This window comes from Pogona vitticeps, chromosome 4 (assembly GCF_051106095.1).
Source record: "Pogona vitticeps strain Pit_001003342236 chromosome 4, PviZW2.1, whole genome shotgun sequence".
Taxonomy (NCBI): Eukaryota; Metazoa; Chordata; class Lepidosauria; order Squamata; family Agamidae; genus Pogona; species Pogona vitticeps.
The window spans coordinates 140,919,221-140,947,089 of NC_135786.1; the positions used below are offsets into that span (position 1 = coordinate 140,919,221).

At 39.4% G+C, this 27,869-nt stretch overlaps 1 protein-coding gene across 17 annotated transcripts in view; it reads right to left on the reverse strand.

Moving 5' to 3' along the window:
- Window positions 1-27,869, reverse strand: part of CTNND2 (catenin delta 2) — a 717,568-nt gene that overhangs the window by 82,643 nt on the left and 607,056 nt on the right. For all 17 annotated transcript variants that reach the window (XR_013544226.1, XR_012086701.2, XM_072998494.2 and 14 more), the window contains 4 exons: window positions 27,665-27,782; window positions 19,188-19,373; window positions 11,362-11,535; window positions 5,056-5,206 (listed from right to left, as the gene is read on the reverse strand). Coding sequence is in view for 15 of the 17 variants with exons in the window: in XM_072998494.2 (XP_072854595.2) it covers window positions 5,056-5,206; window positions 11,362-11,535; window positions 19,188-19,373; window positions 27,665-27,782 (629 nt within the window). In the remaining 2 variants the exon portion in view is untranslated. The remainder of the gene's footprint in view (window positions 1-5,055; window positions 5,207-11,361; window positions 11,536-19,187; window positions 19,374-27,664; window positions 27,783-27,869) is intronic.

The following is a 27,869-nucleotide window of genomic DNA, read 5'->3' on the forward strand; positions in this document are numbered from 1 at the left end:
TATGATGAGTGAGAAAGCCACATTTATTGCGGGGGGGGGGGACCCCAAGGTGATAATGAACAGCTCCGTGGCCTTCTCCTGAAATAAAGTAAATGGCAACTATCTTCTAATACTTCTGAGATATACGAGCCTAAAAGTAACGGGCTATAAATGGCAATAAAGTGTTAACTAAAATTTAATGTAAATGCAAAGCTGTGCAGTTTGTAAAATTCCAGCACTGCATCTCCTCCACTCCTAGTGTATGACTGGTTGTTCTTGGGACTAGAATAGATAACTCACCCAACTCAGCATAGGTGGAGAGAGAAATGTCAGGCAGTATGTCATGCACTATAACAAGATTGCTGGATAGCTCAGTGGTTTAGGTATCTAGCTGTGGAGCCAGTACTCAGGAGTTCAGTTTCCCACTGTGCCTCCTTGGACTCAAGGATCCACAGGAAATCTTCCAGCTCTGCAGTTCTAAGGTTATAAAACAGTGTAAGAAGAGAAGGGACTGTATTGTGCCAAGTGATCAAGCTCTATTTGGAACAGAGTGCATAGTTCTGGTCACTCTGTCTCAAAAAGAGTATCTTACCCCTGTATAATATACAAAAAGAGCAACCCAAATGGTTCAAGTGGTTGCAGCATCTTCAGTGAAAGGCAAGATTAAAGTTTTGGTGGCAAAACAATGATCAAGGAAAGGGGAAATGATAAGAACTGAATTGGATTACAAATAATATGGTGAAGAAAAAAGGCTAAGAAGAGGAGAGAGGAAAGCAGTAATTATGCTCCACAATGCATAATTAACATATGGAAGGCATAATCCACGAGTTTAGAAAACTGATTCCAGCAAAGTTCTTACAGAGGAACACAGAACCATAGAATAATGCAGTTGGAAGGGACCTGAAAGGCCATCAGGTCAAACCCTCTTCTCAATTCAAGAATCTGAATCAAAGTACTGTACTCGTATATGTGACTGATGATTGTCTAAGGCTCTAAATCTACCTCCTGGATGGGACAGTACAGTAGTTGGTTCTGACTTGACATTAAAATGTATTTTATACTAGTAAAATAAGGGTGATAGAAGAGGGAATGTTTAATTTTAATATGAAACAAGCAAAAAAAGAAAAAGAAAGAAAGAAAGAAAAGGGAAAAAAGAAAAGAGAGAGAAAAAAAACAGAAACAAAAACCACCATAACTAAGCTGATCTCCAGTTCTTAACCTTTTTTCTTCTTTTCATTTGAAGTGTGAATCCAAGGTGCTGTCCCCCCCAGACTAATCATTTTTTCCGCTCTTGGCTTTGAAGTTTCTATAAGCTGAGGATAGCTTATCTGAAAATTCCTGGCGAATGAAAGATGCTTAAACAGGGGGGAAGTGAATAAGAGGAATTTCAATATCTCAAGGAAGAGGCTGAGCTCTTTGGTAAAAGGCAAATACATATTCAGTCCTGCAGCAGCAGAACGCATTTTTACTACACTGGATCAAGTGTTGAAATCCGTCCTTAGAACCATCATCTCTTGAAGGCTTTGCTTAAGATGTACTTTGTACTCTGGCCTGTTACTGACTCACAAAAGCATCTGAGAGACCTCCCCCCTCCTCCGAGCTCTGTATAACACAGCATAATAGTTTTAACATTGAGAGACTTAGTACCTTTAGAGGGTTTATTTGTGCTGGCTCAACAACTCATTTTATCATATTATACTCCAGGATGGTGCCTTTCAATCCATTGGTCATTTAAAACTGTTGTTCTTGGCTACAGTTTATACTAGTATGGAATACCACTTGCATCAAAGCTTTGCAAGCCTAATGTCAATATGTAAAAAAAGTACAACAAATTCCTTTAAAACAGCATACTCTGTCCAAAATCTTACTGGTATTCATGACGAAATTGTGCAAGTTGCTCTGGCTACTTGTTGAGGAGCCAGGCACCATGTCAATTAGCTGCAGTTAACCAGGCATCTTAATGTATGTGACCCATATGCAAACAGTGATAGGATTTTCATTCCTGAAATGTATTCAGGGGGTGCATGCAAACTATTATGGCCAGTTCAATGAAAGTGCTGCTTTAGTGAAAAATAAATGAACAGAGACAGTGGTGGCTGAACTGTGCAGTTCCTTATTTATCCTAGTTTCATTTTATTTTTGCACCAGCCCTTTAGGGTAGGGTTGGAAAGATGTATTGATTTGCCCAAGATATTTCAACTACCTACCATGTTCAGTGGGAAATTTTATCTGGAACCAAAACTGACATTGACATGAATACCGAGAACTACTGTTAGCAGAGCCAGCAGGAGTTAAGGTTTGGATTCAGCCTCCAAAAGGCAGACCAGTTAGGACAGCACATGGCCCCCCTTTGGAAATAAATCACATTTACACCTCTTGTTTTAGGAACATAAGAAAGCTGATATTTATTAGAGAAATACATCAAAACAGGAAAGAGAGCAATAATCATAATTCTTACTCAAGGGGAGACACAGAACCATGGCTGACCCTCAGGTCTTAAAAAGAAAAGTAGACACACAGTGTGTGTCAAGAGAGAAATGTGAGCATTTGTGAAAGCAGGTAAAAGACAGTCAGGATACTGGAGAAGGTGCACACAGTCATCTCCAATGGTTACAACATGTAAGGGCTGGCCTATAACCCTATTCCTTCCTCTTATATAGCTCTGAAAATGTTATGCTTATATGTGTCATATTTTCTTCTTACACTATAAATTTCTTCTTAAGCAAGGTCAAGGTATTTCTCACATGCTGCATAGCTCAGGAGGCTAACAGGCATTGTCACTTAAAGGAATCTGTTGCTCTCAACCTACACAAAACAACCTACCAATAATATGGATAAACTGTTGTTACAAGGAAGATATGGTAAAGCAATATTTAAGATCATTCCAAACAGCCTCCAACTAGCTGGAGAATGTTGGGAACTGCTCAAAAACCCACTTTCCCAAGCTATTCCCATAAGTTCTAGGTGTAGGAGAAAAACAGAAAAATCTAGAACAATACAATTTATTAAAGTGTCTTAGCTAATTAATGTAGCTCCTGTAATGTGTCCACAATGTGAACACTTAGGACACTAATGCACACAACCTGCTTGTTCCACTTTGCGCTGCCCTTTGACTGAGTGGGTAAACAAATCAGGAAGGGGTTGACATTTTAAAGGTGCCCAAACAAGCCAGAACTAAGAAGTCAACAACAAGCATTCATTTAAAGCAAGTTCATCACGAGCAGTTCAGGCATGCCTTATATCCTCACCTCCTCTTTTAATGGGGCTGATGAAGCAGCAAATAATGGGTACCACTTTGCAGCTATCATGTCAGAATTTCATCTTTAAAGTGACATGCAAACATGACCACTTTTATAGGTTTACAACAATCCACAATATAATTAGCATTTTTATAACATGGACCATAGAATACAGTACTGTGTTTCTATCATTAGCCAAATGCTGCCTATTCCAAGAAATTATTCAATATCTGAGGTGAATTAAATTCTCCTTCTTAAATCTCTGATGCGGAACTGATAAGGAACAGCAATGGATCTTTTGTTTCTTCATTTTTATCCCTTAACAAAATAATGCTATGCAAACTTAATTTTTAATGGTGATTTACATGGATTTAACAGTTGAAGACAACTGCTGACTTATTCAATTTCCATATGCTAAACTACTTTGTCATTTAGTGGCATTCTTCTGTTTGGAAGGTATTATATTTTCTTGAGACGGTAATTCTTTCTTATTTTTTTTTTACTGAATAACACAGATGTTTAAAAAAGATATAACTTACGTTAAGCTTCCTCAGCCACTGGTTTTGAATGGGAAATTCCTGAGTGGTAGTAAGCTTCTTTCAAATTGAATTGTGAGAATAGAGCAAGTTCAATAAAAAGTTTATATTTAAACTATTGTTTTAAAGATTCAACTGAGAAGCATTTTGAACTCTAAGTCAACTACCAGTGTTGAAGCCCAGCCACTGCCTGATCTCCAGTTAGGACAGTGACAGGTATTAAATTACAGCATGCCACAAACAATGATCAACATTTTGCAGCTTAGCATACTGATCAGAATTATGTTTACATGGTGTAAAATCTCACTGAATTGTAGAGACTCCTCCAAGCATATGGTTATGTTCAAGATCAGAGGCCACATTGGTTATATCTGGGTGAGAAAGACTTGAATGCTTTGAGGAAAAAGAGCTCATGCTGTATCTTGCACCAGGAAGAAGCAAAACAGCACGGTCAACACTAAAGGCCGTGAGAGCTTCATTCCAAACCCTTTGTAACCATTGCAATACGGGCCCCTAAGGGTGGGTGTGGGATGGGGAACCTTTCAGGACATCATCACATCATCACAATGAATGTTTACAATGTAAATGGATCACATACCCCCCAAAGCAAATAAAAAAGTCAGCACAAAGGACTAGCTCATCAACTTAAGTATTTCACCCAAATGGACCTCTTGGCTGTAATCTTGCCAGCAAATATAGACCATAATAGCTCAATGGGTGGAGTGTTCCACTTTCACTTCTCCCATTCTCTAGCGTGCAGTTATTCAAATCAGAAACCACCTTGTAATGAGTTAGTGAAAACCCTTGAGCATGCTGTGGAAAAAGATGAATTGTGTGAGGTAAATAGCACAAATAGCCCACTGCCCCTAATAATTACATTAATCCTGAACAGAAAAATTGCCCCCTAAATATCTTCAAGTTAGCACAGTTTTTATTTTCTACACAATCCTTATTGTTCAGCTACCAAGAGGGGAAAAAAGAGCAAACGATATTACTGCATGAGAGTGCAATGATGTTGTTGTGCTGGCAGACCAAATCAATGTTCTACAAGGCAATTCTAAAAATGGGGCCAGCCCAAAGAAAAACTGAAACAGCATCATATAAAAATCTTCTAAAGCTTAACTGAATACGGAAGAAAACAATTTCTGGAACACCATGACAATTTCTGAAAGGTATTGGAGAACATTTAAGCTATTTCAGAGCATTTAAGAACTACATGCATTTACATTTGCTTTATAGCATGTTGATGCAAAAGGAAAATTTTTCCCTTGAATACAATAAAGTAAAATATAAGTACCTACCTATCAGCTCCTTGTTTCGGACATCTAAGGCCATATTTCGTAAAGCTGTTGCAACCGCACACACTACTCGGTCATTGTCTATTCGAAGGAGCTCTACCAATATTGGCAGGCCTTTTTCTTTCCGCACAGCAGCCCGGATATATACCGACCACTATAAAGAAATACATATGAGAGAATGAAAAAGTGGAGCAGTGGAGACACTGTTGGATTTCACCCATAGTTACTTTTCACAATCACACCAACCACTATTGTGACCAAATTAGAGCAGGGAAATTGGCACTATGGCGGTGCCATTTTTGCTTGCAAGCTCTGATTTATGATAACAACAATAATACCTAACATTGATACAGCTTTTTATATGTTTAATGTGATTTGACTACATTACTTTTCTGTAATCCTGTAACAATCCTATACTTTAGCTTTATTACCCTTGAATTACTTGGCTGAGATTGAGAAAATTCTTTTTTTTAAAGGAAGAGGCAAGAGTTGAACCAGACACGTCCGGATTCATATTTTAGTCTCTGAACCTCTTCTCTCCCCTCTGCTTTCCACCTTACCCATAAAGTGAAAAAAAAATCTGCAACAGGTATGAAGATGAAAAAATAGGATTTAGACCACTTTTCAAAAAACTGATATTAAGGAAAAGCCCTCTGTGTTCCAGTTTTCAAAAACCCACTGAAAATTCTCTCAGTCAAAATGAAACACAAATCCTTTCACGGTGTCTTACAGGTGAAAGTAACTATAACACTTCCCCATAAGAAAAGGTTACAGTACAATGTTTTTAGCTTAATAGCAAAGGCCAGGAGGGCAGTATGATAAAAGTGTACAAAATAAGTGTATGATATGGATATTGTTGATTATTATTTTATTAATTTCTCATAATCTTAGAAACTGGGGTTATCTAATTAAGTGAAATTGTAGGAAATTCCAGACAAATAAGAACACAAAGCACATTCTTCAACCATGGAGTTCACTGCCACAAGATGCAGCAATGGATGCCAGCTTGAACGATTTGGAAAGGTTATTAGAGGATAAAACTATCTGTGATTAGATTATTGGTCAAAATCTAGTCACACCAGTTTTACAGAAATGGCATAATTCTTAGAAGTGAGTTCCTCCAAGTTAAGAAATTACTATAGACATTATGAGTTGCGTACAAAATAGTGTGACTCAGTGTGCAACTACTAATGTCTACAACAATTTCTTAACATGAGACAATCTGCTTCCAAAAAGTATCCATTTGCATAGTTATGCAAGAGGATTTTGGCCATTATCTCTAGTATCAGAGTCAATATGCCTCTAATACCAGTTGCTCTTGATCTTGGGCAAGAAAGTGATGTAGCATTCATATCCTGCTTTGGAGTTTCTGGAGGCATCTAAATGGCCAATGGGGAAACAAAAGGAAATTGTATTATCCTGAGCACACACATTAAAAGGCAAAGGCAATTTGATGTAAAAATGAGGAACACACACACACACACACACACTCACACAATGTATGAAGAAGCTCTTAGAACTACAACTCTAAGAAACCTGCAACACAATGTCAAGGATCCAGAGAACTATACTGTATAACAAATTCTGTTTTTGGTGTCTGCAGCCATTTAGACTTGGGGTCAGTGTTTCCACGCTCAGCAGACAGCATTTTACATGGTAAGTTGTTTTTGGAAATGAGAAGAATTTTAAATATACTTTTTGATGGGATATTGAACTGCTCCAAAAAGAGGACTGCCAGAAATTATCTTTGGGCATATGTAAGTAGTTCTCTGCATTCATCCAAAATGCATAGAACAAATAATGTGTAGAATAAATGTGTAAAATGGCTGGATAGCTCAGTGGGTTAGGTATTTGGCCGTGGAGCCCAATGTTGGGAGTTCAATTCCCCACTGTGCCTCGTTGACAAGGGGATGGACTTGATGATCCATAGGGTCCCTTTCAGCTCTGCAGTCCTAACATGATGATGATCATGATTTCCATAAACTAAGCAACAGTTTCCAATCACCTGGAGATCTGTCCCTTCAGCGCTGCCTGGAGACTGTACTGCAATGGATGCAGCTGAATGGGTTGAGGCTGAGCCTGGACAAGAAATGACTAGAAACTATGGCTATTACTGAAATGATGATCTTTTCTGTGCCTTCATGCCATGAATCTTATGGGAAGATATACAAATTAGATGAAAAATCTCTGGATGTATTTTTGAGCAATTATCTGTGGTATCTATCTTCTTTCTGATATAGACCCCACAAGATCACTTACCAAGAAGCCCAATTCCATATGGCAGTGCTCAGATCTTGGAAACTCTATGCTAATTAGATATTAAATTGTATTTTAATGCCAAATGTTTTGATGAAGTATTTGGAATTTTGGAAATTTGTCAATTTATTTTTGCTGTATGAATGGTCTAAGAACTGTAACAATAAACTGACTGAATGACTGAGCATTTATCTGTGTTATCTGCATTATAGGAACATGTGCTCTGAAACACTGTTACAAAGCTTCTGCATTCTTTCCCAGAAACTGAGAAACAAATTCACCCTCGTGTATCCTGTTTACTCTTTCTGTTTGCCTAAAGCCACTGAGAATCAGCTCTGCATTTTCAGAATCTGTAAGCCTGCTGAAGGATAACACACAAACAGGTAAAGGTAAAGGACTTTTGTGGACATTTTTAAAAATGAGATTTTTGCCAATAAACGTAATCATTCAGTTACTCCATAAATCAGCCTGACATTCATGTTCAAATAATTGCTCAGCATGAAAAAGAGAAAGATCCCTATGGAAACAGCCTGCTCTAATTCAGAGTAAGAAATAGTGACAAACAAAGTTTATTTCTTTTGCATCCTATGGCTGCTAAATTGTCAAAGACATGCATGGAAGTTACACTAAATTCTTTAACACCCTTTTGAGATAATAGAATTTGTAGGGCATAACCATCCAGCATTGCTTTGAAAACTGAAAGTTCATCATCGTGTCCCTTTTCGTTAGCAACATTCCTCCTCAAAATAACCACAGCAATTAGGGAGCTTGCTAAGATTATTGCAAACATCTTTATTGAGGCTTTATACTCTATGGACTTAGTATAATTTAATTTAATGAGACAACCACTTGCCATATCTCTGACATAGAAAACAAAAGCTGTTTTGACACAGTGATGTCAGAAGAGTGCAATGCTAAGTGGATGGATGTACAGGATGCTTAACCCCTGCTACCACACCTACTTATGACCACTAAATGTCTTTCTTAGGCTGCTTCCAGAAATATGCTGTGTTTTCATTATATAGTGGAAATGAGCTAGTTAGAGGAATACACAAGATGCTATCTTTTACAAAGGGGTGATTCCGCCCCCCCCCATATCCCTCCCTTAACTGTGGCTAATGTCAACATTATACAAACTTCGAAAATATTAAGGAGACAGGAAGAGACCTGGGTTTTTATTTGGGGGGGGGCAAGTGAGCAAGCATATACTTTGGTATTTAAATCTTTATTAACTATGCAGAGTATCCTTGGAAGAAGTGAATGGTATATCACTTCTGAGTAATTATCTTAAAAAAACCATGGAAGGGGTGGCCATACGTTGGAATCAACTTGACAGCATGTGCTTATCATTAATTATGCTTAAGTAGCGGCTACTACGAGTTGGGAATTGGTGGCCTGGCACTTGCCTGGCTCCGATCCTTCTTGGAGGACCGCCCCCAGAGAGTACAGCTTGGGGAGAATGTCTCAACCCCGTGGAGCCTCAATTGTGGGGTTCCACAGGGGTCGATCATCTCTCCAATGCTGTTTAATATCTGTATGAGGCCGTTGGGTGAGGTCATCAGGGGGTGTGGGGCATCGTGCCATCAGTATGCTGATGACACACAGCTCTACATCTGCTTTTCACCTACCTCAGTGGATGCCGTTCTGTCCCTCCAGCGCTGCCTGGAGACTGTACTGCAATGGATGCAGCTGAATGGGTTGAGGCTGAACCTGGACAAGATGGAGGTCTTGAGGGAGGGTGGCCCTTCCATTAGCGGTTTGGGTGACTCCCTTTCTTTTGGGGGGATGATCCTTACTGCAAAAAGCGAGGTCCGCAGCTTGGAGATACATCTGGACCCAGCGCTTACCATGGAAACCCAGGTGGTGTCTGTGGTCCGTTCCGTCTACTTTCATCTATGGCGGATTGCCCAGCTGTGACCAAATCTTGATGGGGGAGGCCCTCACTACTCTAGTCCATGTGCTCGTAATTTCAAGATTAGACCATTGTAATGCACTCTACGTGGGGTTGCCTTTGAGAATGTTGCGGAAACCTCAGGTGGTCCAGAATGTGGCAGCCAGGCTTCTTATTGGGGTGAGAAAATATCAGCACATCTCCCCCACTCTGGCTGCTTTGCACTGGTTGCCCATCCATTTCCGCATTGACTTCAAAGTGCTAATGGTGACGTACAAAGCCCTAAACGGTTTGGGACCTCGATATCTGGCAGATCGTCTTCTTTCACCTAGATCTACCCGAATCACCTGACATAGCCAGCAGGGATGGCTGAGGGGCCGAACGCTGAGAGAGACCCGGAAGGAAAAAACAAGAAACCGGGCCTTCTCGGTTATGGAACAGCCTTCCAACTGAAATTCGACTGGCACCCTCGCTGGGTGTTTTTAAAAGCCATTTAAAAACTGGGTTTTCATGGCTCTTCAGGCAGGGATTCCCTCCAGTCAATTAGCTGATCCCTATCTTTCTTGTTTGAGTTATGCCATCTTGTTAATATGCTGCTTAGAAATAAGTGTTAAAACTGTGTTTTTAGATGATTTTATATTGTTCATATTGTTGTGCTTTTATTTATGTAAGCCACCCCAAGTAGACGTTGTCTAGAGGGGCAGAGTAATAAGTCTAATAATAAATAAATAACATAAAATATAATACTCCGTTGCTACCTTTTGCTGCTATTATTGTTACTTCTAGTCAACCTTATTTATATACTTTTATCCTATTCTTGCAGGCATCCAGCCTGTTTTTATTAATACAAGGCGATGCTCTTCTTTGGATCTGGAAACCACAGGACCTATTGATCATTTTGGTGCCTTTGCTGCAACTGCTGGGAGGCTCATCAAAGTCTGAATCTGAATACCTTTAGAAGTACTGCAAGACTAGAGTCGGTGAAGAGAGACTGTCTACAATAATTCATGCCCAAGTTTTACTCTCCTGATGATAATTTCACAGTCATTGTAGATCACAACATTTTGCTAGCCACTCCCTCCTCTGGAGCAAATTCCCTGTTTAGAGGGAATTTGCTGATTATTATGAAGAATGCTCTATTTATTGTAGAAGTTCTCCTTTTTCCCCCCCTTTCCTTTTTCTGCTATATAAAAAGACAGCACAGTTGGCAAGTGGCAGACATAATGACATTTCTTAAGCAAAGGATACGCAAGGAGGATTAACCATTTTCTTTTCTCCTGGATACAGTCTCCTCCAGGGTCAAACACATTTCAGGTAAATTGACAGGGCAGAATGAAGAAGCTTAGGGAGACACTGCTTTTTCTGTACACGTTTTCTAGGTAAGCAGATTATTTCATTCGCAGCTCAGCTTTACCGATTTTGCTTGCTGACCTCCCATTTCAATGAGTGATTGTTTGGTCAAATATACTTACCTTGGGCATGACAAACCATGCATCTTATTGATATATGGCCCATTTTTAGCAAGCTTTGGCAGGATAAATCATGTATTCTACTTCTTGGTCCATACAGATTACTACATTGAATTAACAGCTCTATACCATAAATAAAACATGGTGGTATAATACAGAGACAAATGTATTAAATCATGTTAGTGTTACATTATCTGAGCTCATGCATCTTCGTGTGTGATTAATTATGTTTTAAGGAAGGATTTTCTGTAGAATCAATATTTGTCACACACTAAGTCAACGGGACTGCTTCAAACTGTTCCCTAAACTCACAAAAGGCCCCTTATTCTATGTTTTCTCATATATCCTTGCCCATTTATTGAAGTTCTTTAAGTAGAATATGAATTAGTGCCAAATACAACAATGCCTCTGCAATGAAAATCCTTGGTTTTACTTAAAGTGAATTAAGTGAGAAAGCATTTTAACCAGTACATCACTAATGGAGTTTATTTAATAATTAAAAAGGGACTGAATTCACATAGCTATATATTGTAATCAGCTAAAAAGGCAACTTCTTTTCTAACAAATGTCTCTTTGTTACATCACAGTCTGAAACATCCCTACTGGATTTTGGCTCAAGTTTTATAAATTGGCCCAATGTAGCAGTGCCAACCTTCTTTAGAGTATGACTGAATGGAGACACACATTTCATACCTTCCAGCTACCTGCAGCCAGATTCTGTAGTGCACCTGCTGCCCCTTCCAATGTATCTGGATTTGAGCACTCAGAGAGAAGTGTGAGGTAGGGTTTGACTATGGATGGGTGCCACAGCATCTGGATTCCTTTTGGTGGTTCTGCACAGTCGGGGAGAGGACCTACTCCATCCCACTGGAAAGAGGAGAGAAAAAAGGGAACATCACAAATTCATGGTAATATAAAAGAGGAAAAATGCTGAACTAAATCAAGAAATATATCTTTAAAACTACAATCATGCCCCGCTGGACGATTACCCCACTCTACGACGAATCCGCTTTACGTTTACATTTTTGCAATCGCTTTTGCGATTGCAAAACTATGTTTTAAATGGGTTTTTTCGCTGTGCAAGGATCGGTTCCCTGCTTCGGGAACTGATTTTCGCTTTACGACGATCAGCAAACAGCTGATCGTTGGGGTTCAAAATGGCCACCAGCTGAAGAAAATGCCCCCCCACTGTTTTCTAGGACAGATTCCTTGCTTTACAGGCATCGAAAATGGCCACCGTATGGAGGATCTTCACTGGACGAGCAGGTATCCAGCCCATTGGAACGCACTGAATGGTTTTCAATGCGTTTCAATGGTTTTCTTTAATTTTGTTTATTTATTTATTTATTTATTTATTTGATTTTTACCCCGCCCCTCTATACCATGTCTACTCGGGGCGGCTTACAAAATAAAACAGAACAGTATAAAAATATATAAAATCATAAAATTACAATTACAATTTCAATTTAAAACAATTAATTTAAAGAGAGGATTACCAAGATGGAATAGCAAAGAAAAGAAAAAATGAGAAAGACTTAATTGACTGGAGGGAAGGCCTGCTTGAATAACCAAGTTTTTAACTGGCTTTTAAAAACACCCATGACGTTTTTGCTCTACAGCAATTTCGCTGGAACGAATTAATGTCGTCAAGTAAGGCACCACTGTACTTTCATGTGTAACACACATTTCACAAGACGTAACAGCAACAAAAGCTTAAATAACAAAATTCTTAAATAACCTGTTAACTATCACTTCATCTTACAGTGGTTGAAAATCTATATGCTTTTTGGCCAGTTAGCATGACAACAAGCTGTACTAATAAGACTCATGCAACCAAAAGGGAAAACAAAATCTCCCTATTAAATGACACAAAATAAAATGGAAACCATTTGTTATTGTTCAATGATGTTCTATATATTAAAAATGGAATTGTACATGACAATGTACATTGATTCCTGCTAAAAATAAAAAGATTATAATCCTCAAATTATTGTGCATGAGTAGTTCAAGTGACTATGGCAGTATAATTCCATTCTAAATTTGTTTGAGAGCTGGTAAACCATGAAAAGCAGAATGGATTACATGGACTGATTTGCAATAAATTTCTTCCATGACAACATCACTTGCAGCTTATTTGAAACCTTTTCAAAAGATACTTTACAGCACTTCATTTTACAATAATCACAAAACACATATTCTTTGAATCTTAGCATTTCTCCCTACAGGGTTATGCAAATAGTGCATAATTTTATTTTTAGAATTTATGTGTCACTTTTCTACTGAAAGTCTCCAGAGTGATGCACAGTTATAAAAATGACCTAAGTATTATATAGAAAAACCACAGCACAAACAAATTAGGTACAATCAAGGGGAATTAATAATGCAGAAGTCAGCAAAACCAATAACACAAAAGGAGAAAACAACATGATGAATTTAAAAACAATCTTAATCTGGAACTGAAATCTGACTGAAGAAAGTAGTCTGATGGCCATCACCCTTGCTGCCATTCACTTCCTCTGAAGTCAGAGGCATTCAAAGAAAGATGAAGTATCATAGGATATAATCCCATCTGTCTGTAACTTTCATATGAATACTGACTTTGCTTTCTCTTCCACATTCTACTGATACTGGCCCAGGAGGGTGCTCCTCATACGGAACTGCGCCATATGAAAATAGCTCTTATGAAGTTTCGCAGATACATCTGTAGACATACAGCTGGTATGGGCACATTGTTATAACACTGACATATTGTATCCAACAAAATATTAAAAAGCACATACAGTACATATTTTCTTAAGCATTAATGAACATGAAAGGTAAAAAAAGTGATCATAGTGAGAGCACAGCTGAGAGCTAATGTAACAGTGACTTAGGAACTGAGTCACCAGTTCAGATCTCGGCCCCGCTGTGAACTCAAACAACCTCTATTCTCAACCATGCACCACAATTTCTCAACACTAAAAATGCTATCACAGGGGTCTATGCAACTTGCCAAAGCCAAAGAGAAAAAAGAAGAAAAAAAAACTCATTGAGAAAATGATAACATTATTCAAAAACCATAAACTGGTGATAATACAGAATTGAATACACTGGAAGCTGTCAAAAGGATGAGGATTATCATGTAATACTGTCCTGCTGGTGGACGGAGTGTCTGAAGAACTTTGGATAGAGGCTCGTAACATTGTACAGGAGGCAACAACAAAAACCATCCCAAAGAAAAGGAAATGCAAGAAAGCAAAGTGGCTGTCTAATGAGGCCTTACGAATAGCAGAGAGGAGAAGGGAAACAAAATGCAAGGGAGATAGGGAAAGTTACAGAAAATTGAATACAGACTTCCAAAGAATAGAAAGGAGAGACAAGAGGGCCTTCTTAAATGAACAATGCAAAGAAATAGATGAAAATAACAGAAAAGGAAAAACCAGAGATCTGTTCAGGAAAATTTGAGATATTAGAGGAACATTTTGTACAAAGATGGACATGATAAAGGACAAAAATGGGAGGGACCTCACAGAAGCAGAAGACATCAAGAAGAGATGGCAAGAATACACAGAGGAATTATATCAGAAAGATTTGGATATCCCGGACAACCCAGACAGTGTAGTTGCTGAACCTGAGCCAGACATCCTGGAGAGCGAAGTCAAGTGGGCCTTAGAAAGCACGGTTAACAACAAGGCCGGTGGAGGTGATGGCATTCCAGTTGAACTATTTAAAACCTTAAAAGATGATGCTGTTAAAGTGCTACATTCAATATGCCAGCAAGTTTGGAAAACTCAACCGTTGCCCGAGGACTGGAAAAGATCAGCCCACATCCCAATCCCAAAGAAGGGCAGTGCCAAAGAATGCTCCAACTACCGTACAATTGCACTCATTTCCCACGCTAGCAAGGTTATGCTCAAAATCCTCCAAGGTAGGCTTCAGCAGTATGTGGACCGAGAACTCCCAGAAGTACAAGCTGGATTCCAAAGGGGCAGAGAAACTAGAGACCAATTTGCTAACATTTATTTATTTATTTATTATTTATTTATTTATTTATTGCATTTATATGCCGCCCATCTAGACATAGTCTAGTCTGGGCGGCTCACAATTTAGAGGATAAAAACAATTTAAGATATACAGTTTTACATTAAAAACAAGATGATATAAAATGTAATATAAATTTACGATTTTAACAGTTAATTTAAAGCAAAGAGTCCCAAGATGGCAAGAATAAAAGAAGAAAAATAAGAATGACTTAATTGACTGAAGGGAAGGCCTGCTTAAATAGCCAAGTTTTCAGCTGGCTTTTGAAAATGCCCAGCGAGGGTGCCAGCCGAATTTCAGTGGGGAGGGTGTTCCACATGCGCTGGATTATGGAAAAAGCCATAGAATTCCAGAAAAATATCTATTTGTGCTTCATTGACTATGCAAAAGCCTTTGACTGTGTGGACCACAGCAAACTATGGCAAGTTCTTAAAGAAATGGGAGTGCCTGACCACCTTATCTATCTCCTGAGAAATCTATACGTGGGACAGGAAGCAACAGTTAGAACTGGATATGGAACAACTGATTGGTTCAAAATTGGGGAATGGAGTATGACAAGGCTCTATATTGTCCCCTGGCTTATTTAACTTATATGCAGTTTTTCACCCATGGCTTCTCCATTCTGCCTTAATTTTTGTAAATTAAATCATGACACATTGTAATATTTCACGTGTTGTTGTTCATCTGAGGTTGCATTTACCTAATTTTCAGACCTGCTAATAACCAGATAACATTTGTTGTCCTGATACGTAAAACCATAGGATTCAGAGGGTGCACTTTCTTTTTCACATGACTGTACAGGTAAAGAAATATAACCAGAAAGTGGGACACAGAAGTCATTAATCGACAGCTAGCATCTGGATAACAGACTCAACACATCACCTGGTCATGTATAGTGACATTATTATTCTATTTAAATATTAGTCATTGTCTCCGCACACCTGCATCTATACATGCAAATTAACATGTAGAAATCTGCATCCTCTTTTCTGGCACTACATTCCCTCCTTTTGGGTGGTGGTTTAGTTGCCCACTGCGCTTGCATATGTTAAGAATTTTAAATGAAATTTACGGTGCTCTCTAACATCTTCACAGAGCTCTGTGAGATCTGTTATCATATTCTAATTAATCCAGTAATACGGATTCCACAGTCAATAGGAATCTAGGGGATTATGGAAGTCATAGTCACAGCTTCTGCACACAGTACTTTCTTATCCAACCTTCCCTTGTGGATTACAGTTATATACGAGATTTCCAATATACAAAATGAATACCAAGTTCCATGCTTAAGAAACTCTGACAAAGCCTGTCACATTACTGGAAATATTAAACATCAATCTAAGAGATTTTGGGGTTTCTATCACTATACTAATCTAAAGTCTGAAGATGATGTAATTTATCTTCATGCCATGTAACAGTCCAGTAAACACTGATTTGATATTACATGCATAGTTCCATGCACACCTTATTTTAAGGAAAGGATATTAAATGTATGTATGAGTTTGATAGGCAAAAAGCACTCTGCAGAAACCTTCATTCTGCTCAGATGCAGAAACACCTTGGAAGTAGAAAAAGTTACTTTTGAGGATTACCACAACTATATTACACAAACATTAAGGTACCCATATGAAAAAGTCAAAATTATTCTATGTTCATTTGAACATTAACCTGAACCCGAACCAATCCACACAACAGGTACATTTTCTTGACACCACTGTGAAGCTACAACATGAACATCTTAGCACTACACTGTTTTGAAAACCCACTGATTGATATACCTAACTGAACACCTCCAGCTTCCATCCTGAACACATCACTAAATCTATCATTTGCAGCCAAGCTCTCAGATCCACAAGATAAAGACTCCAAATCCAAACATCTACAAATTGCATTTCTCAGACTACAATACCTATACAATGTTAAAAAATAAATTAACTGGGCAAGATGACCATCTCAGAAGTAACCTACTGCATGACAGAAGCAGAAAAGAAAACAACCAAACACTGAAAGTTCTCACTTTCAGTCCACAGTTGAGACCACTCACACACATCACAAATGATTTCAAATACATGCTTGACAAGAATACTTCACTCTCCCAAGCACCTGGTGGCAGGCTATATTTGCTTACAGACAACCCCACACTTTCAAGCAACCATTGACACACAATGAGTTACACAACGTTCAAACAACAATGGGGATTATATCCTTACAAACCAGATGCTAGCTCTGTCCCCACGTTTACTCTGGCAACATTATTACCAAAATATACTCTTTTTTATTTGTTATTTTATATATATTTATTTTATATATATTACAAAAATATACCCAAAGATGACCAGCTGCAAAATATTACTTTTTGGGAAAATTAGGGTGTAACAGCATGTTTTTTTAAAATGCAGTGACTAGTAATATAATTATAATATTTGAATGCAAGCAATGAGTTCTGTGTTTATTACTCCTAAAACAGTGTTTTGGGAGAGATTCATTTCAGAAATTTTGTGCTAGGTTTCTTTGTTTTGTTTATAATTACTTTTATAAACATAACGTTCCAAGCTCTATAAATGCATAGTTTGCAGTACTGCTTCCTACAATTCATGGTTGGCGATTACAATTTACTTCCATGTGGATATAAATGATACAGCATGGATTGCTTTAGCAAAATGATGAAAACAATAAAGTGAACAAAAGGCATGCTCTGCCAAAGAGGTTAGTAGAGGGAACTATGATGGACAAGAGAGCATGGATGAGATTTCTTCCAAGCTTGGAACGTGATGATAGGCAACAGATATTTAAAATTCCAGGAAGGAGACCTAGAAAACACATAGAAATGAATAATCCGGTTGCACATAGATTGTCTTGTGGATTTCTGTTAGGTTAAATGAGTTTTTACAATATTACAATACTACCCTGTTTCCCTGAAAATAAGACAGGGTCTTATATTAATTTTTGCTCCAAAAACACATTAGGGCTTATTTTCAGAGGATGTTTTTTTTTTCATGTACAACAATCTACATTTATTCAAATACAGTCATGTCATCTTCTTCTGGTTGCTGCACAATGGTGGAGGGCGGGGTTTCACTTAACTAGGGCTTATTTTTGGGATAGGCCTTATATTATGAGCATCATGCAAAATCATACTAGGGCTTATTTTCAGGTTAGATCTTATTTTAGGGGAAACAGGGTAGAAACAATTACTCTGCAAAAAAGAAAAGGATTTGCACAATCAACTATGGATACCTTTACTCTGTTTCTAAACAAAAGCAATCCCAGAAACATATGTAAAACTATGAAGGAGAATGGAAATTTAATACAAGATGCAGCTAATTTTTTCAGGATATTTGGCAATTTTAAAGAAATATAAATTGGAAGATTCATCTTCAAAAGTCATTGCTCAATTAGCAGATGAAAGCAAATTGTCCAGAAGTATATGCTGGTAAACATCCATGTTTCGACCTGATTATAAAGCGTACTGCTTATATACCGCCCCTAGTGCTTCAAGCACTCTCTGGGCGGTTTACAAGTTAATTATGCAGGCTACACATTGCCCTCCCCCCCAGTGAGCTGGGTACTCATTTTACCGACCTCGGAAGGATAGAAGGCTGAGTGAACCTTGAGCCGGCTACCTGGGATTGAACCCCGGGTCGTGAGCACAGTTTTGGCTGCAGTACAGCGGTTTAACCACTGTGCCACGAGGCTCCTATTATTCCTGTGATCTTGAAAATGTCAACGTTCCTTTAATTATATTTCTTTAAAATGTTAATTGAAGAATATATTCAGAGAACTAATATTCAACAGCATTTTATTAAAATACACTCCATATTTTCTTGCCTTGATTCCTGATATGGTAAAGTGTACAGATCAGTGCTATGGTGAACGAAGAGGTAATATGTGCTGAACGGCCCGTCTATTTCTCCAAGATAATGCCAGAAGGAGAACCCTTGTTGCTGCTGCTACTGTTAAGACAGCTAGGTCTAGTCAGTGGCTGTAAGACTCACTTACTGTACTCTAAAATAAGCAGTTTACATTTGTTCATGAGCGTCCCCTGGATTGCAAGGAAAACAAACCTATCAATTCTAAAGGAAATCAACCCTGAGTGCTCACTGGAAGGACAGATCCTGAAGCTGAGGCTCCAGTACTTTGGCCATCTCATGAGAAGAGAAGACTCCTTGGAAAAGACCCTGATGTTAGGAAAGTGTGAAGGCAAGAGGAGAAGGGGACGACAGAGGATGAGATGGTTGGACAGTGTCACCGAAGCAGCCAACATGAATCTGACCCAACTCCGGGAGGCAGTGGAAGACAGGAGGGCCTGGAATGCTCTGGTCCATGGGGTCTCAAAGAGTCAGACATGACTAAACGACTAAACGAAATGACGATTTGTTCATGCAAGCTGTGTCAGTTCTTAATGAAAGATAGTGAAGACCTCTGAACATTTTGTTTTTGACTAGGTGCCATAGCAAATTTTTAGATGAACATTTGGCAGTTCAAGTAGACTTCAGTACCTGATCTTGAGATTTCTTCTTCTTCTTCTTCTTGCCCCAGCATCCTGAACTTTCTGCATCTTTTCCATTGCCATCACCACACAGCAAACCATCAAGTTCATCAGTTCCCATTTGCTGTCCCTGAGATGTTTCAGCAGCGAGTCTGTATGAGAGGTTCCTTAAAATGCACACACAGTTTTCAACGGTCTGAAAGAGAAAACAAACAATTTGGCATATCTGTCAATATGTAACAGGACTGCTAGTGTTAACCAAATTTCAGAGGGTATCTACAACACAAAAATAGAAGGCTATGTAAGATGTGGTTTTATAATCTATGGTCTTATATTGATCTACCCTTCATTATTTATTTATCTACCCCATCCAAGGTGGCTTACATCATTTTTTTTAAAGACAATACTGAGTTAAAACAATAATGTATTCAAATATTTTAAAAGAATTATATAAATAAATTAAAAATATTAGATTAGCAGCATTACTAAAACAGATTTAAAAGCTACAAAAATACAAACTACAAAAATTTAAAATTCTCCTTTAAAAAAAAAAAAAAGCCTTCTTAGGCAGACTGCCACTTAAGGGAAGGCCTGCCTGTAGAGAAAAGTTTTCGCCTGTTTGTAGAAGGACAGCAAAGACGGGGCCAATCTGGCCTCCTGTGGAAGGGAGTTCCAGAGCCTGGGAACAGCAACAGAGAAGGTCCCCTCCTGTATCTCCAACAAATACACTCATGAGAGTGGTGGGACCCCCTGATGTTCTTAACTTCTTGGCAGGTTCATGAAAGGGACATGTGATCTTTGAGATAGCTTGAACTCAAGATGTTTAGGGCTTAGTAGGTTAGAACTAGCACTCTGAATTGTGTGCAGAAACAGAGCAGCAGCCAGTGGAGCTGATGTAAAAGCAGGGTTATGTGAAACTGATGTAACCAGCCCTAGTCAAAAATCTGGTTGCAGCATTTTCTATTCACTTAAGTTTCCAAAAGCTTTCAAAAGGCATCCCCATGTAGTGGGTGTTACAGTAATTCAGCTGGGATGTAATTAAGGCATGTGTCACTGTGGCCAGATCAGACTTGTCCAGGAAAGGGTGTATCTGGTGCATCAGTTTTAACGGTGCAAATGAACTCCTGGGCAATGCCAAAACCTGGCCATCCAGGTTCAGAGACAAATCCAGGAGCAAATCCAACCTGCACACCTGTGCTTTAAAGGGAAGTATAACCCCAACCAGCACAGGCTAAATTCCGATTCCCTGATCTGTCTTTTGACTGGTCAGGAGTACTTCTGTCTTGTCTGGATTAAGTTTCGGTTTGTTCACCCTCATTTAGTCCATTACTGACACTAAACGTTGATTTACAACCAAAACAGTTTCCTCAAATTTAGATGAAAAGGAGAGATACACTTGGGTGTCATCCACATACTGGTGACACTGAACCCCAAAACTTTGCACAACGTCTCCCAGTGGTTTCATGTAGCCGTTAAACAGCACAGAAGACCAAACAGAACTCTGAGGGACATCACAGGCCTATGGACAGGGTGTCAAACAGGAGTCCTCCAGCACTACAACATTAATAATATTATTAGATGGGAAACTCAGTACCACAGCTCAGTGCATCAACTACAGTTGCATGAATCTCGGTTTGGAGGTTTCTGCCAGTTGGTACACCACACGTTTCCTTCCCTCCTTTCTCAAAATGGACCCCCCACTCACCAGGTGGAGTGGGCACCTCTCCATCACCTCTTTGGCTGTGCGACCAGTCCCTGGCAGGAGCATGCCTTTGCCTGTCCTGCCTCCTTGTCCAGGTGCGCGACCAGCCAAGGAGGCGGGGCAAGGAAGCAGAGGAATGGAATCTGCAACACCAGGGGCACCATGCATACAAACTAGCACAAACCTCTGAACCAAGGTTCATGCCTATCTCTAGTTTGAACTGCACATATCTATGTTAAAGGAAGTTTAAACGTAGAAAGTTATGCTAAAAAAAAAGAAACTATGGATTTAATTGCTCGAAACAAGTTCAGATTATCATGTCGTTTCTTGTTATTCTAAATCAGTGGTTCTCACTCTTGGGTAATCCAGGTGTTCTTGGACTGCAATTCCCGGAAGCCTTCAACAACAGCTAGCTGTGCTGGCCAGGTTTGTGGGAGTTGCAGTGCAAGAACACCTCGGTTACCCAAGGCTGTGAACCACTGGACTAGGGCAGTAGACTGCCAGTTCAAGTCCCCACTGGGACATTGAGCTCACTGAGTGGACTTGGGCCAGTTGACATCTCTCTCCTTTAGCCTAGCCTGTTTCACAGAACAGTTCTGAGGCTAAAATAGTAGGAGTGGTAGAACAAGTTTTTAGCATTTCTTATTGGGTGGTAGAAGGCAAGTGATGAGGCCTTATGGCTTTTTATAAGTGGACAGTAAGGATTCCGTTTGTGATATGAACCACGGCAAGAAAACATGTTTTATTTTGTACCATTGTACATTCTGGAAAATGCTTGTCTACAATGAGTGCTTACGTTACTAGGAGTGCACATTTAAAAAGTAAGGAAATGACAATGAAATGTATTTAGGTTTTATTTAGTAAATGGTTGGTCAGGAATCATTGCCAAACAGCAGTCCAATGTAAAACTTAAGATTCTCTGCTTTGAATGATCGTTAGACATAGCTCTTTCACAAGAAACATGGAAACAAAAAGTATGCCTTAAATTCTGTTTAGATACTTAGATTATCTAAGTCAAACCTCGGGAAGGGCTTTTTCCCTGAGTCTGGTTTGGTCTCCTAAAATGGGGTAGGAGAAGTTGCCTTTAAACACATTATTGAAAGATCTTGGATACCCTCTTAAAGAGAATTTAGTAGATCAGTTTTGGGTGGTAGCTTTTCAAACAATCAACTTGGAGTTTAACCTTGAAACTGTGGTGGGTAATTGTCAGAGTTCTGGATGCCACAATCACCCATCTCTGAACCTTGAAAGGCTGCACCAACCCAGGTGTTCTTGGACTGCAATGCCCAGAAGTCTTCACCGCCAGCTATGCTGGCTGGGGTTTCTGCGAGCTGCAGTCTAGCAACACCTGGGTTATTCAATGTTGGGAGCTACTGTTGTAAATCCTGTAATATAATGCATCAGGTGGCTGGATAGCTCAGTGGTTTAGGTCTCTGGCTGCGGAGCCAAAGGTTGGGTGTTCAGTTCCCCATTGTGCCTCCTGCAGGTAGAGCCAGCCTGTGTGGCCTTGGGCAAGCTGCACAGTCCCAGGATGCCTCCAGAAGAAGGGACTGTTAAACCACTTCTGAGTACTCTCTACCTGGAAAACCCTAAAAAGAGTTGCTATAAGTCAGAATTCACTTGGTGGCACATTTCTTCTTCTTCTTCTTCTTCTTCTTCTTCTTCTTCTTCTTCTTCATCATCATCATCATCATCATCATCATCATCATCATAGATGATGCATCAGGTGTCTTGTTCTTCTGGGAGAAGAACTAAAAACCTTTTACTTAGGATAAGAATTCATAAAAGAATCTTTCTAAAACAGAACTCTCTGCTAAGAAGGTATAGAAATACCTGAATTTTACACAGTTTTGGTATCCTGTAAAGAAAATAGTGTGAATTTCATTGATCAAAACAAGTTCAGCAGGCCCAATTCTCAACCATTTCAATGTCACATCTAGTTGGCGAGGCAATTGAAGATGCTTTGATATACAGCCATTGATCCAGCTTTTATGCAGCTGATGAAGTTAAAGAAAACACACCTCTTTCTTCACTGCTGGAGACAGCAGGAACTGAAGTGCTGTTTGGTGCAGGCAGAAATAGCTTTTTAAAAATTATATTCTGATTGCAGTGATAACCAGGAAGATCAGAATGTTTTACTAAGGGCTAATTATCTGCTGCGTACACATCAATTACTGGGCCACACATATAAATTTTCACAGAACAAAGAACGTTCTGCAGATGATGTGCTGTTTTTCTTCACCAAATGTATGAAAACACAAGCCAGTTCTGCTTTTCTCAGCAGCTTGAAAAACTCAAGGAACTATATCCTGACATGAATACTGGAAAATATACAGGAAGAGAATGGTAGTCAAAACTGCCATTTTGTTGTCTTGGGTCACAGGCCTGGTGCTAATTTTTTGCTGCTTTGGTTTAGAAAATAAGAATGGTAATATATGCAAATAAACTAGAGCAAATAAGAACATCACATCCACAAAGCAAGTTGTTCCTCATCAAGCAATAAGAAGTTGATTAATATACAGCATAATGTAATATAATGAACATATGGCAGGGCTGCATGTGGCGTCTCATACATCTTGCATTCAACATAATGTTTAAACAAGATGTGTACAGCTATATTGTTATAAACTCAATAAGGCACAATACTCAAAACTTGAGTCTGGAGAAGACATCCAGCTCATATATTAATCTTAAATCTTTACATAAATATATGAGCATGTCACATTAGATACTGCAGTAAGTGCACTGAGGTGAGAGAGAGCAGAGAAGGGAATGTGGGCAATCAGTTTGAGTGATATATGACGATGATATGTTAACAGAAAAAAATATTCTGTTCATCTAACATTGTTTCAGATCAAAATATTGATCTGCCCTATTTTAGGAGATCAAAGCACACAACCCCTTCCTGAGCTTGGATGTATTGTAAATCTAAGGATTTAAATAGAACTAATAAGCATGGTTCAAAATTGGGAAAGGAGTACGACAAGGCTGTATATTGTCCCCCTGCTTATTCAACTTATATGCAGAATACATCATGCGAAAGGCTGGACTGGAGGGATCCCAAGCTGGAATCAAGATTGCCGGAAGAAATATCAACAACCTCCAATATGCAGAGGATACCACTCTGATGGCAGAAAGTGAGGAAGGAACCTTGTAATAAGGGTGAAAGAGGAGAGTGCAAAAAACGGTCTGAAGCTCAACATCAAAAAACTAAGATCGTGGCCACTGATCCCATTACCTCTTGGGAAATAGAAGGGGAAGATATGAAGGCAGTGACAGATTTTACTTTCTTGAGCTCCATGATCACTGCAGATAGAGACAGCAGCCCTGAAATTAAAAGACACTTGCTTCTTGGGAGGAAAGCAATGACAAACCTTGACAGCATCCCAAAAAACAGAGACATCACCTTGCCAAAGAAAGTCCGCATAGTCAAAGCTATGGTTTTTCCTGTAGTGATGTATGGAAGTGAGAGCTGGACCTTAAAGAAAGCTGACAGCTGAAGAATTGATGCTTTTGAATTGTGGTGCTGGAGGAGACTCTTGAGAATCCCCTGGACTGCAAGGAGAACAAACCTATCCATTCTAAAGGAAATCAACCCTGAGTGCTCACTGGAAGGACAGATCCTGAAGCTGAGGCTCCAATACTCTGGCCATCTCATGAGAAGAGAAGACTCCTTGGAAAAGACCTTGATGTTAGGAAAGTGTGAAGGCAAGAGGAGAAGGGGACGACAGAGGATGAGATGGTTGGACAATGTCATCGAAGCTACCAGAATGAATTTGACACAACTCCGGGAGGCAGTGGAAGATAGGAGGGCCTGGCATGCTCTGCTCCATGGGGTCACAAAGAGACGGACACGACTAAACGACTAAATGACGAAGCATGTACTCTTTGTTTCCTTGTTTCTTGTGGAAGAGCTACAATCATGAGAAAAAGAAAGCACACTTTCTTTGACTTCTCAGATGAATAACAACACATGACATACTACACTATGTCATGATTTATTTTATAAAAATGAAGTCAAAATGGAGAAGTATGTGTGAAAAACTAAGTATACCCTTACTGCTTCCATAGGAATTAAGAGACTAAGAAGAAGCCACCTGCTGCTAACCAAATGCCCATGAGTAATTGATCATCAGCAAGTGTGACCAGGTTTTACCAGTCTGCTGGTCTGGAGTGGTCAGGTGTGTGTTAACACAATGCCAAGGTGGAAACACAATGATTGTAGTGAAGCAATTGTTGCTGCCCATCCATCTGGGAAGGTCTTTAAGGCCATTTCCAAACCATTTAAAATCCATCATTCTACAGCAGTGGTCCCCAACCTTTCTCTGACCGGGGACCGGTTGGGGGGGTGATCCGTGTCCGCGGCCCAGTTCCGGCAGCCCCATGGACTGGAACCAGGCTGCGGACCGGGCGTTGATGATCCCTATTCTACAGTGAGGAAGATTATTCACAAATGGAAAACATTTGAGGCAGTTGCCAATCTTTCCTGGAGTGGACGTCCATGCAAATTCACTCCAAGTTCAGACCATGCAATGCTCAGAGAAACTGCAAAAAAACTGAGTTACATCTCAGACTCTATAGGCCTCAGTTAGCATGTGAAATGTTAAAGTTCATGACAATACAATTAGCAAAGGTCTGAACAAGTACGGTTTGTTTGGAAGGGTTGCCAGGAGAAAACCTCTTCTCTCTAAAAATAACAGCATGGCTTAGGTTTGCAAAGTTGTATCTCAATAAACCATAAGCCTTTTGGAACAACATCCTTTGAACTGATGAGACCAAAGTGTTGAGGTCTGGCAATAATGCATAGTACCAAGTTAGGCAAAGACCAAACACAGCATATCAGCACAAACACTTCATATCAACCAATGGTCAAGCATGGTGGTGGAGGGGTGATGATTTGGGCTTGTTTTGCAGCCACAAGAGCAGGGCACCTTGCACTCATTGAGCCAACCATGAACTCCTCTGTAAACCAAATTATTCTAAAGTCAAATGTGAGATGATCTGTCCAACAGCTAAAGCTTGAACAGAATGGTGTCATGCAACAGGACAATGATCCCAGGCACAGAAGCAAATATACAACAGAATGGGTGACAAAGAAAAGAAGTAAGGTGTTGCAATGGCCCAGTCAAAGTCAAGACCTCATCCCGACTGCAATTTTGCTGTGGTACCTTAGGAGAGCTGTGCATAAATACATGCCTGCAAACCTCAATGAATTGAAGCAATGTTATAAAGAAGAGTGGGTCAAAATTCCCCCACAATGATGTGAGAGACTGATAAAGTTGTACAAAAAACAATTATTTCAAGTTATTACTGCTGAAGGTGGTTCTACAAGTTACTGAGTCATAAGGCGCACTTAGTTTTTCACTCCATTTTGGCTTAATTTTCGTTAAATAAATAATGGTACAGTGCAATATATCATGTGTTGTTCATCTGAGGAGATTTTTACCTAATTTTCAGACTTGCTAAGTACCAGATGATTTTTATTATGTCCTGATACGTAAAACCATAGAATTCAAAGACTGTGTCATTTCTTTTTCCCATGACTCTATGTCTAATGATCATTCAAAGCAGAGTTCTACATTGCACTGCTCTGACCAACCATTTACTAAACAAAACTGAAATACATTCCAATTTCATTCCCTTGCTTTTAAAATGTGCACTGCTAGTAAAATAAGTGCTCATTTCAGACAAGCATTTCCCGGAATGCACGATGGTACTGAATAATAAAGATGTTGTTGCCCTGGGTCATATATCACAAGTAGAAACCTATTGTCTACTTACAAAAAGCCATAAGGCCTCATCACTTACCTCTTACTACCCAATATGTGATGCCTATTAAAACTAATCTCCTGTTTCTATCTTCGACATTGCAGCTGCTTTTTTCATAGCGTATATTGTTTTACCCCTCCCACTATTTTAGCCTCAGAACTACTCTGTGAAGCAGGCTAGGCTAAAGGAGAGAGATATCCACTGGCCCAAGTCCACTCAGTGAACTTAATGTCCCAGAGGGGATCTGAATTGGCAATGCATTGCCCTTGTCCAGTGGTTCCCAGCCTTGGGTGACCGAGGTGTTCTTGCACTGCAACTCCCAGAAACCATGGCCAGCACAGCTGTTGTTGAAGGCTTCCAGGAATTGCAGTCCAAGAACACCTGGATTACCCAAGGCTGGGAACCTCTGCCCTAGTCCAACCTCCTGACTACTACATGGCAAAGATTCTGACACTGAACAATGTTCATATGCTTTCTTTTAAAAATCTTAGAACTAATACCACACACAACCAGAACACACTGTGAAGCCAATAATCGTGTTTTAGATTCCCAAACATTTGCTGTTCAAGTTATGCATTTTGTCTTTAAAATGTGGACCTCTGGACACTAAATACAAACACTCCAGCCTTAAATATCAAACTTCTGTTGCCACCCAACTATAGAATAACTAAAAGAAATCTCAGATTTAGGTTTTACAAAGTTAGATAAAGATCTTAAAATGTCACTTGTAGTATTATGTAACGTCAAGAAAGTAATGATGGGGACACTGTGTTGCAGTGGTTCCAATCCCTTCTTTCACCAGAGATTCAAGGTGGGGTTACAGAAATATTCTTTGACATTGAGATATCCCTCAGGGCTCTACCCTATTCCTTGTATTATTTAACATCTAGGTGAAACCACTGGGAGACGTCATTCAAACCTTGGAGTGACACCAGAAAATGCAGGATACAGACAGACAGCCTCTATTAGCATTTTGTGCCTTACAACTGTTTCTGTACAAAACAAAGATGACAAACCTTGCTATCAATTTCACTGCTTCCTAAAGCAGACTGAATCACATAGAGCAATGCATCAGTAAGTCCGTCACACTCTCTCATTCTTCTGCGGGCTTCTTCTCCAGCAGAGCTGACATTCCTACAAAAACAACAACAGTGATCACTATCTTTTCAGTTTCACTCTTTATTTCTGGCGAAGACTTAATAGTTTTTTTTTAAAGAAGGG